Genomic DNA, 10340 nt, shown 5'->3' with positions numbered 1-10340 from the left:
AGACCTTAGAAGGATATGCTACTACCTGAGAAACAGGAGAAGGATACAAGCAACTTTTGGTAGTCTTGTAAGAGTATTCAGAGACAGCTGGCAGCCTGGACAGTCATCCAAAGTTCTTCTGCAATATTAGGGCATCTGTCTTCAGCCCACAGGCCTAGAGTCTCTCAGTCACTTCTTTCTGTGTCCTGTAAAATGTCTGGTAGTTTCCTCTGTGAAGTGGGAACCTGAAAGACCATTTTGCCAAGCAAAGTTCAGTGGTCATCTTCCTATGGGTCCTGCATGTCCAGTCGATCAATAGTCCAGGCGATTTTTGCCCAGTTTCTTGCCCAAATGGCTATTTTTGCCAAGAAGAAGATAAACTCGATATAGAGTATCTTCAATGCCCATCCTCCTTTCTGAAGTAAATTGTTGCTGCCAGGAGCAGACATGTCTCATTGTCCAGAAAGTCTAAATTTTTAAATCATTTTAATGCCATAATCTGTAGGTCTTTGAAGTGTTTGAAGATTACCTACCTAATTGAATTATATCTATGTATACCCAGAAAACTTAACATGACTGTAAGACTAATTATTAATTATCCATTACAACTAAATGAGTTACATAAACATAAAACATTTCTAAACAAGTTGTTGCTCTTTAAAAGTACGTTTATTAATCTACCCTTTCATCCTATAAATCTATACTATCCCCTTTTCTTCTTTAGAAAGAGATTGCATTTATAATCAACCTGCTTTAAATAAAAATATTGGTTTTTCACTGTCCCACACCAGAAGATTCTTCTGATATTGGACAGAATATCTCTCAACCTTTTCTTTTAGCAAATATGCTTGGGTTTAGAGAAAGAGTGAGCCAATTCCATATCCCAAGCCAGCTTGGTATATTTAGGAATTTGGGTGTAGCTTCTCATGCTACTTCCTGCTGGATGAGGGTGCTGTATTCTTATGGGGACATAAAGAAAATTTTAGGATTATGGAGTAGTCCGTGAGACTGTATTGTCTGAGCCAATTGCCTTGAAACCATTCTGGAAGTTGACTCATCTGGGCCATGGTGTCATTGGAGACCTTACAGGGGTCTTAGCTGGTCAAACCAGATATATCTTAATCTGTAACAAATCCATAGCCTCTTGCTTTCTGTGGAAACAAAAGCAGAGCCTCCTTTCCAAAGCAACATATCCTTAGATCCAAATTTTGAAGTCAAGGTACCTTTAAAATATACATATTGGTTTAACTCAGCAGCCTTTACAATCAAATGTCTCTCTGGAGTTAAAAATCCCAAAGACAACACAATCCAGATTCTCTGTGTAATATCCATCTTTACATGGCTTATTTTTATATTACTTTTACTTTCTTTTTAAAGACTTTACTTTTTAAAACTATTTCTTTATATAACTGTGTATATTTCTTTTTGTCTCTCTTACAAGCCTACATATGCTTTTACACACATTGTAAACTATTCCATCTGAATCTGTCTTATTGTGAACCTCTTGCTTTAAACTGCAGTATTCTCTGCCCACCTCAGCTTCCCAATATTGCAGAACTATGTTTACAGCCAGCTCTGGGAACCATGTTCCCACTGACTCTGGGAAGCAGTGGGTCTATGCTTCCATCAAAGCAGCATATAGCCCAGAAATCTTTTTTAGTTTGTTTGTTTGTTTGTTTTTACTAACAAAAACTATATCCACCACACAGCATACTGTGTGGCTTGGAATCTGCCATGTTGCATGCAGGTCAAGCCTGCATGCCACAAATCTGACATAGGGTAGCTCGAGCCTGCATGTTGCAGTGTCTAGTAGCTTGCATGAGACATGAAGCAGGAATTGGGGGTGGGGGGTGGGGGAGTGCCTCAGAGTAGGTTCTGGTTTTAGCTCCATTTAGAATTGCTTAATAAGTATTCTCAGGTTTTAGGTGGAAACTTGAAATGTTGGGTACCATTTTTAGCTGGAGTTTTCTTCAGTCTTGCTCAGGCCCACAGCCACACAGACCCAAGTAAAAACACAGAGACTTATATTACTTATAAACTATATGGCTGTGGCAGGCTTCTTGCTATCTAGTTCTTATATCTTAAATTAACCCATTTCTATTAATCTATAAGTTGCCACGTGGCTTGTGGCTTACCAGTACTTTATATCTTGCTTCTCATGGCAGTGGCAGCTGGCAGTGTCTCCTCACTCAGGCTTCCAGTTCCCAGAATTTTCCTCTCTGCTTATTCGGCCTATACTATACTTCCTGCCTGGCTACTGGCCAATCAGCATTTTATTTATTAATCAGTCAACACATTCACATCATACAGAAAGACATCCCCAGCATTCCAGGAACTAAAAATCTCTTTCTTGATGTATTTACCATTCAATCATATTTTATTTAATATTCATGAATTTATTCAATTACTGGACATTTATTTGGTCTGATTTTGAGCTATATAGATAGCATAGTGATCAGAAAGGGTATATAGAATTATTTCAGCTTGAATGAGTTTATTAAGATTTGTTTTGTGTACCAGTATGTGGTCTATTTTACAGGTTTTCCATGAACTGTGAGTATAATATTTATTCTTGGTGAGGTGGAATATTCTTTAGATATCTGCTAGGTCCTTTTGATATATGGTGTCATTTAATTATAATGGTTCTCTTAATTTTTCCAGATAACTTACATTTTGGAAAAAGTGACTATTGATGTTACCTGTTGTTTTCCTTATTTCTTTCTCTGCCCACTTATCAACCTCTCCTACATAGACTCCCACCCCAAAATTCATGGCCTCTTGGTGCTTTTCCTTTAATAGTTGATGCACATAGACTCTTAAATATACAGATACAACCTGCTCAGACCATATAATGTAACTTGTACATATAGGATTTTAGGACTGACTACATGCTATTCAATAAGAAGTTGGGAGGTTCTTCCTTAGGTAAGACTATTTCTCCTGCTCTTGGCATTTCTTAGTTGCCTGTAGTTCTTTGTCTAAAGCTGGGGTTCTGTGAAATTTCACCCTTGCAAGTTAGCGTTTCTATTGGTATCATTCTTCTTCAGATCTTACATAGGCAACTATGTCATTGAGACTTTAAGGGTATTGTTTCCCTGACATGTCTAAGAGATGCAGTCTCACAGAGAATTTCCTCTTCCTCTGGCTCTTATACTCATTCTGTCTCCTCTTCCTCAATGTTCCCCAAACTTTAGGTGCAGGAGTTGTGTTGTAGACCAAAGAGTTGATGCAGAATACCACATGATCACTTGATTGGTTGTGGTTTTCTGTGTCCTTTGTAAAAAAGAGATTATTTGATAAGGGCTGAGGACTAAGCTTACGTGTGGGTACAGTGATAGATATTTAGAATGTAGTTAGGGATTATACTGGTTTAGTAAGTTAGCAGTTGTCTGTTGTCCTGGGTAGTTGGCTACGTTTCCAGTACCAGACATGGTATTTCTCTTGTCATTTCATATGTCCAATTAGAGAGCTGTTGATTGCCACTAAGTTATGATACCCGCTATTGCATCCATAGGTGTTCACATCATATTGGTCCTTGTAGTTTATAGGTATCATAGCTGGGTAGAATAATTGATTGCTTCTAACTTTTGGAAGGTTGCATGTCAACATCTGGTACCATGAAAGTTAGTCATCAGGAGAAGGACTTCAAGTCTGATCAGGCTGGGATCCTCTGGATCTTGTGTTTCAAATGCATGGTATCATCAGCAATAGGGACTCACTGGCATCTTCTGGGATGAAACCAAGGTTAAGAATATAACAGTCTATAATGTTTTAGGGTCTCTTGAAATTCTGTGACCAACAACTTGAATGAAGGATTCATGTGACTGGTATTGAGGTTTTTTTAAAAAATATCTATGGCTCTTGGGGGGAAGTATTGTAAGCCCAGATGAAAACAGTTAATGTAAATTGTGTGTGTGCGTATTCACAGATATTTATAAATATGTGTATTTTATGTAGTTTTGGTAAATAGATACTAATATGTTTCCTTATAACTATTTTAGACATTTTTACTGTTATTTCACCCTCCTCCCTCTCTCTCCTTTTGTGTTGACCTCCCTTTCCCTTCCAAATACCCCACCCTCGTTTTTCCTGTTTCTCCCATTAAATTATGCTTGTCCTCCTATTTCTTTCTCTAGTGCTTCTCCCCAACTACATGTTCCCTTTTGTATCTTTCTGGCTTCTGTGGTTTCTACAAATTCTATATTTCCATCTGAAGATTTGGAGTTCAGAGCCTATATAATTCCCATTGGAATTATGAATTCAGTAGCAGAGTATGTGGCATTTGTCTTTTTGGGTCTCAGTCAACTCATTCAAAATAATCCTTTCTAGTTCCACCCATCTACCAGCAAAGTTTATGATGCAATTTTCCTCTATATTGAAGAATATTCCATAATGCATAGGGGCCACATTTTCCTTATCAATTCATCAATTGAAGGACATTTAGTTGTTTCCATTACCTAGTAACTTTGAATATAGCAGCAATGAACATAGCTAATCAAGTATTTGTGGAGCAGGATGTAGAGTGCTTTAGACATATACCAAGAAGTGGCACTGCTGGGTCATGTGGTAGATTTTGTCTTTAGTGCTTTGAAGATTCTCCACACTGATTTCTAGAGCACCTGCACCAATTTTTGTTTTCCCCAACAGTGCATGAGGGTTCTTTTCCTCCCACAACCTCCCCTAACCTTCATTGTCAGTTGTATTTATTGGTTTGAGATATTCTAACTGGGGTGGGATGAAATCTCAAAGTTGTTTTAATTTGCATTTTTCAAATTGCTAAAGATGATGAACAATTTTGAGATATTTCTTGGCCATTTTTTATTTACTGTTTTGAGAACTCCATCTAGACTGTCTTGTCTTCTGACCATCTGCATTTCCTTCACCAGAAAGTGATGGAATGAAAAGGCTGGTTTATTGAGACTTGTGGAGATGGCCTGAAGTCACTTTTGGTGGTGGTGTCGGTCCACTAGGGGGCACTGCAGGGTTCCTAGAAAATACTTTTTCTTAAGGTGCCTAGAGGTTTGAAGAGCTGAGAAGAGACATAAGGACATAAGGCAATCCACTCACAAGGCAAGGAGTAGGGGTGACTTGTGGAGTTCACCAGATATTTAGCTCCTAATCATTCTATATAAAACCATGGATATCTAGAGCCTGTTCACTGGATCCTGTGTGTCTACAAATCTATTTTAAGAACAATTCTCTCAACAGAATTGAATCTCACTGGGCATTATGATGAAGAACACTCAAGAGAGAACAACTTCACTGCTTTTATTTTTAAAAAATTTCATGATGAAAATCCCCCAAATTCAAAGAACTAGAAATTATTCCAATACACTTTATAACACACACACACACACACACACACACACACACACACACACACACACACACGTAGAGAGAATATATATACTCTAAGCTAGAAAGAAAAAGAACAATTACTTGAGAAAAGCTGGTAAATATTAGGTATGAAAAATAAAAGGAGTAGGACCTCACTGAACCTGAGCTGGCATTCATAGCCTGACTAGAATCAGCTGTATTTTCCTGCACAGCAGTCCAAAACAGATAGGCAGAAGGCAAGTGATGGAAAAAAAATCAGGGTGGAAATATGGCCATATCTCATTTTTCTTCTAGTCAACAAAACTGTCATTGGGAACATTTTCTATGCACATGATGATCTGCTAATATCCAGTTTTACAGCATGCTGATTTTTTACATTGTGTAATTAAAGAATCCTGCTAGGACTTTCTCACTGGGTGTATTAACCACACTTAAGGGAGGGCCAGTTCCCAGCAGCAGGTGGCCAACACAGAATGAACCCAATGGTGTTTTAAACCACATCGCATAGTTTGTGTGTTCTTTTTTTTTTTTTTTTTTTTTTTTTTTTGGTTTTTCGAGACAGGGTTTCTCTGTGTAGCTTTGCGCCTTTCCTGGGACTCACTTGGTAGCCCAGGCTGGCCTCGAACTCACAGAGATCCGCCTGGCTCTGCCTCCCAAGTGCTGGGATTAAAGGCGTGTGCCACCACCGCCCAGCCTGTATGTTCTTTTTGGTCCTATTGATTTTTTAATCTGTATTATATGGTTTTCTGTCTTGTGTTTTTATGGGTTTGTGTGTGTGTGTTTCTTCTTCATTATTGTTTTTAAATTCTGGTGTTTGGATTTTTTTGTTTGTTTGCCTGTTTGCTTTCTAAAGAGAGGGAAAAAGAAAAGTCATGCAGTTGGTTGGTTGAGAATGTGAGAAAGATCTGAGAGGAATTGGAGGAGAGGGGACTATGATCTTAATATATTGTATGAAATTATTTTAGGAAATAAAAATAGTGCTGGAAACGTTCAAGGCTCTGCTTAAGTCACTGGAGCTCTTAGTTTTCACAACACTATTTTGCATTTATGTATTCCCCTTCTTCACACATTTTTTCCCAAGTTCTCTTCTAAGAAGTGTTACATCAGAAATATACTGTCCTGGGACCTGCATATTGGCCTACACAGTTGTGGAGCAATTACCATGCAGAGTCATGTGTGGAGGTAGGTGGGGTTTCTCGTCCAGATGAAAGAGGAAGGCAGGTGATTTGGAGAGAACCTGTTGTGTGTAAGCACATGTGTATCGGCCCACAAGACTTGACACCCTCATATCTGGAGAGAGGACACTCCAGAAATTGGACAGGGGCCATGGAGAGGAAACTGGGAGCTGTGCTGGGGATTCTGTGGTTGTGTATTTGCTGTGAGTTGTGCTCACTTAAGCTGCTTTAGGGATTCTCCAGAAATGTCAGTGGTGGAGGGGGAATAAGCCAACCCAAAGCTCCTGTGCAGTCATCCTCATGGTGTCTCCTGGGATATTAGACAGGTGTGGATGAAAACCCCTCACTGATTCTGGTTTGCTTTTGTTTCCCAACAGGGGTGAGAGGAGTTGAGGTGGAACAGAGTCCTTCAGCCCTGAGTCTCCATGAGGGAACCAATTCTGCTCTGAGATGCAATTTTTCTACCACCATGCAAAGTGTGCAGTGGTTCCAGCAGAATCCCAGGGGCAGCCTCACCAATCTTTTTTACCTGGCTTCAGGAACAAAGGAGAATGGGAGGTTAAAGTCAACATTCAACTCCAAGGAGCGCTACAGCACCCTGCACATCAGAGATGCCCAGCTGGAGGACTCAGGCACCTACCTCTGTGCTGCTGAGGCACAGTGCTCCCAGCAAGCCTGCAGCCTGACCCCAAACTGCAGCTGTCTGTGCAGCAACAGCCCTGCCACAGGCAGACTATACAGCAGGTTTTGCACAGCTGTGGCTTTATGAGATCTCCACCAATTGTAAAGAAGGTGTGAGGAACCAGAAAAATACTGCTGTAAACATTTTAGCTTAAATTCAGCTGCTGCAATATTGATTTATAGAAGGATAGATGCCCAGAAACATCAGCTCACATGACTAAAATCTACACTTTATTTTATCAAATGCTGTGCTAATGTCATAAAATATAAACCCCTCTTGCACACTCCAGAATTATTTTGGTCTGTCCTCAACATTGGAAACTGAGAGCAACTGTTTTCATCCTGTGTTTAGAGAACATTAGACAACACTTCCAGCTAATCTGCTCAATATGAGGTTGATAAAAAATTAATTTGAGAATCTAATAAATCAGGCAAGAAAAATAAATCTTATCATTAAATCAAGACATGATTTCCACAATGTCTTGATATTTAAAAAAATATAATACATTTAATTGTGCAATATAAAACAAATAATTCACATAAAAATTATGTGAGCCAAAAGATATATCACAAACTAGAGAGATGAATTTGCAATTTATATCATAATAATATTTGCAGCAACTGATTCTTCTACCAAAACATTTATGTATCTGCAATGTAATATACATGAAAAACTTCTCATTAAAACATTGCTATCTACGTCTAAAATAATTCTTTACAATAAAGCAACTTCTGTAGGCATCACTATTCCTGACTTCAAGCTCTACTATAGAGCTATCGTAATAAAAACAGGTTGATATTGGCATAAAAAACAGACATGTGGACCTATGGAATCAAATTGAAGATCCTGACACACCTATGAACACCTGATTTTTGACAAAGAAGCCAAAACTGTGCAATGAAAAAAAGAAAACATCTTCAACAAATTGTGCTGGCATATCTGGATGCAGAAGATTGCAAATAGATCCATATCTATTATCGTGCACAAGACTCAAATCCAAGTGAATCAAAGGCCTCAACATAAATCCAGCTATTCTAAAACTGAGTGAGGAGAAAGTAGGAAGTGGCCTAGAATGCATTTGCACAGGAGACTACTTCCTAAATACAACACCAGTAGCACAGACACTGAAAGCAACAATTAATAAATGGGACCTCCTGAAATTGAGCAGCTTCTGTAAGGCAAAGGACACAGTAAATAAGACAAAATGACAGCCTGCAGAATGGAAAAAGATTTTCACCAACTCCACATCTGACAGAGGGCTGATCTCTAAAATATGTAAAGAACTCAAGAAAGTAGACAGCAAAATACCAAATAATCCAATTAAAAATGAGTTTCAGAGCTAAACAGAGAATTCTCAAGAGAAGAATTCCAAATGGCTAAAAGACATTTAAGGAATTGCTCAACATGCTTAGTCATCAGGGGAATGCATATTAAAACGACTCAGATACCAACTTACACCTCTCAGAATGGCTAAGACCAAAAACACCGATGACAGCTTATGTTGGAGAGGATGCAGAACAAGGAGAAAACTCTTCCACTGTTGGTGGGAGTGCAAACTTGTACAGCCACTCTGGAAATCAGTATGATGACTTCTCAGAAAATTGGGCATCAATCTACCTCAAGACCCAATGATACAACTCTTGGGCATATACTCAATGAATGCTCAATCATATCACAAGGACACTTGCTCAACTATGTTCATAGCGGCATTATTTGTAATAGCCAGAACCTGGAAGCAACCTAGAGCCCCTCAACCAAAGAATGGATATAGAAAATGTAGTGCATATACTCAATGGCATATTCCTCAACTGTAAAAAACAATAACATCATGAAATTTGCAGGCAAATAGATGAAACTAGAAAATATCATTCTGAGTGATGTAACCCAGACTCAGAAAGACAAACATGATATGTACTCACACATAAGTGGATACTAGATGTAAAGCAAAGGATAATCAGACTACAACCCATAGCTCCAGAGAAGCTGGGAAACAAGGAGGGCCCTAAGAGGATGCACAGATCACCTTGGGAAGGGGAAACAGAGGAGATCTCCATGAGTAAACTAGGGATTGGGAGAGGCAATAGGGGTAGGGAATGGGGGATCAGAACATGAGGGAATGGGATGTTTGAGCTGGGGAAGAGATAGAGTGGGAGAGCAATGAATGAGATAACTTGATAGAGGGAGACATCATGAGTATAGGGAGAAACTTGGTGCTAGGGAAGTTCCCAGGAATCCACAAGGATGACCTCATATTAGACTACTAGCAATAGTGGTGAGGTTGCCTGAACTGGCCTACTCTGGTAATCAGATGGGTGAATACCCTGACTGTCATCATAGAGTCTTCATTCAGTAACTGATGGAAGCAGATCCAGAGATCCACAGCCAAGCACCAGGCCGAGATCCAGGAGTCCAGTGGAAGACAGGGAAGAGGGATTCTATGAGCAAGGTGTGTAGGCGTCAAGATCATGATGGGGAAATCTACAGGGACAACTGAACCAAGCTCCTAGAACTCAAGAACTTTAGACCGACAACTGTGGAATCTACATGGGACCGGTCTTGGCCCTCTGTTTATGGGAGACAGTTGTGTAGCTTCATCTGTTCGAAGGGCCCCTGGCAGTGTGATCAGGATCTATCCCTGGTGCATGATCTGGCTCTCTGTATCTCATTACCTGTGGTCTGACACCTTGCTCTGGCTTGATGCAGAGGGAAAAGGCTTGGTCCTGCCTCAACGGAATGTACCAGGTTTTGCTGTCCCCTCATTGGAGAACTTACCCTTTTGGAGAAGGAGATAAGGAGTGGGGTTGCGGGCAGGGGGAGGGATGAGAGGGGGATCTGTGGTTGGTATGTAAAATGAATAAAAAATGTTTTTTAAATAGATAAAAAGAAGTGGATGTGTGTGGTACAGTAGAAAATGAGCAGCCCCCGCCCCCAAACAACAACAATAACAAAAACGTTGCTTACAAAGAAAAACTGGAAACCTCCTAAGGTCACACAATAGGAGACTAATTCATTATACAATAATTAAATGAGATCTAAACAACTGCTGTTTCTCAAGGGTTGACAGAATATATTCCACAGTTGAAAACTCTAGCCTGCCACTTGTCTCTGTAAGGAACTGGAAAGCAGCCATGCTCACTCATTCAGAAATTATCTGTTCATTGTGTTTT

General features: G+C 39.5%; 1 gene segment (V, D, J or C); it reads left to right on the top strand.

Moving 5' to 3' along the window:
- Positions 1-6642: 6642 nt before the first annotated feature.
- Positions 6643-7260, top strand: LOC128106725 (T cell receptor alpha variable 22-like). The segment is given in 2 exon segments: positions 6643-6694; positions 6869-7260. Coding segments are annotated over 2 exon segments (444 nt in total).
- The last annotated feature ends 3080 nt before the right edge of the window (positions 7261-10340 follow it).

Source organism: Peromyscus californicus, unplaced genomic scaffold (assembly GCF_007827085.1).
Source record: "Peromyscus californicus insignis strain IS unplaced genomic scaffold, ASM782708v3 Scaffold_12__1_contigs__length_115047231, whole genome shotgun sequence".
Classification (NCBI taxonomy): domain Eukaryota; kingdom Metazoa; phylum Chordata; class Mammalia; order Rodentia; family Cricetidae; genus Peromyscus; species Peromyscus californicus.
The sequence above is the reverse complement of the archived record's forward strand: the minus strand, read 5'-3'. Positions and strand labels throughout refer to the sequence as shown.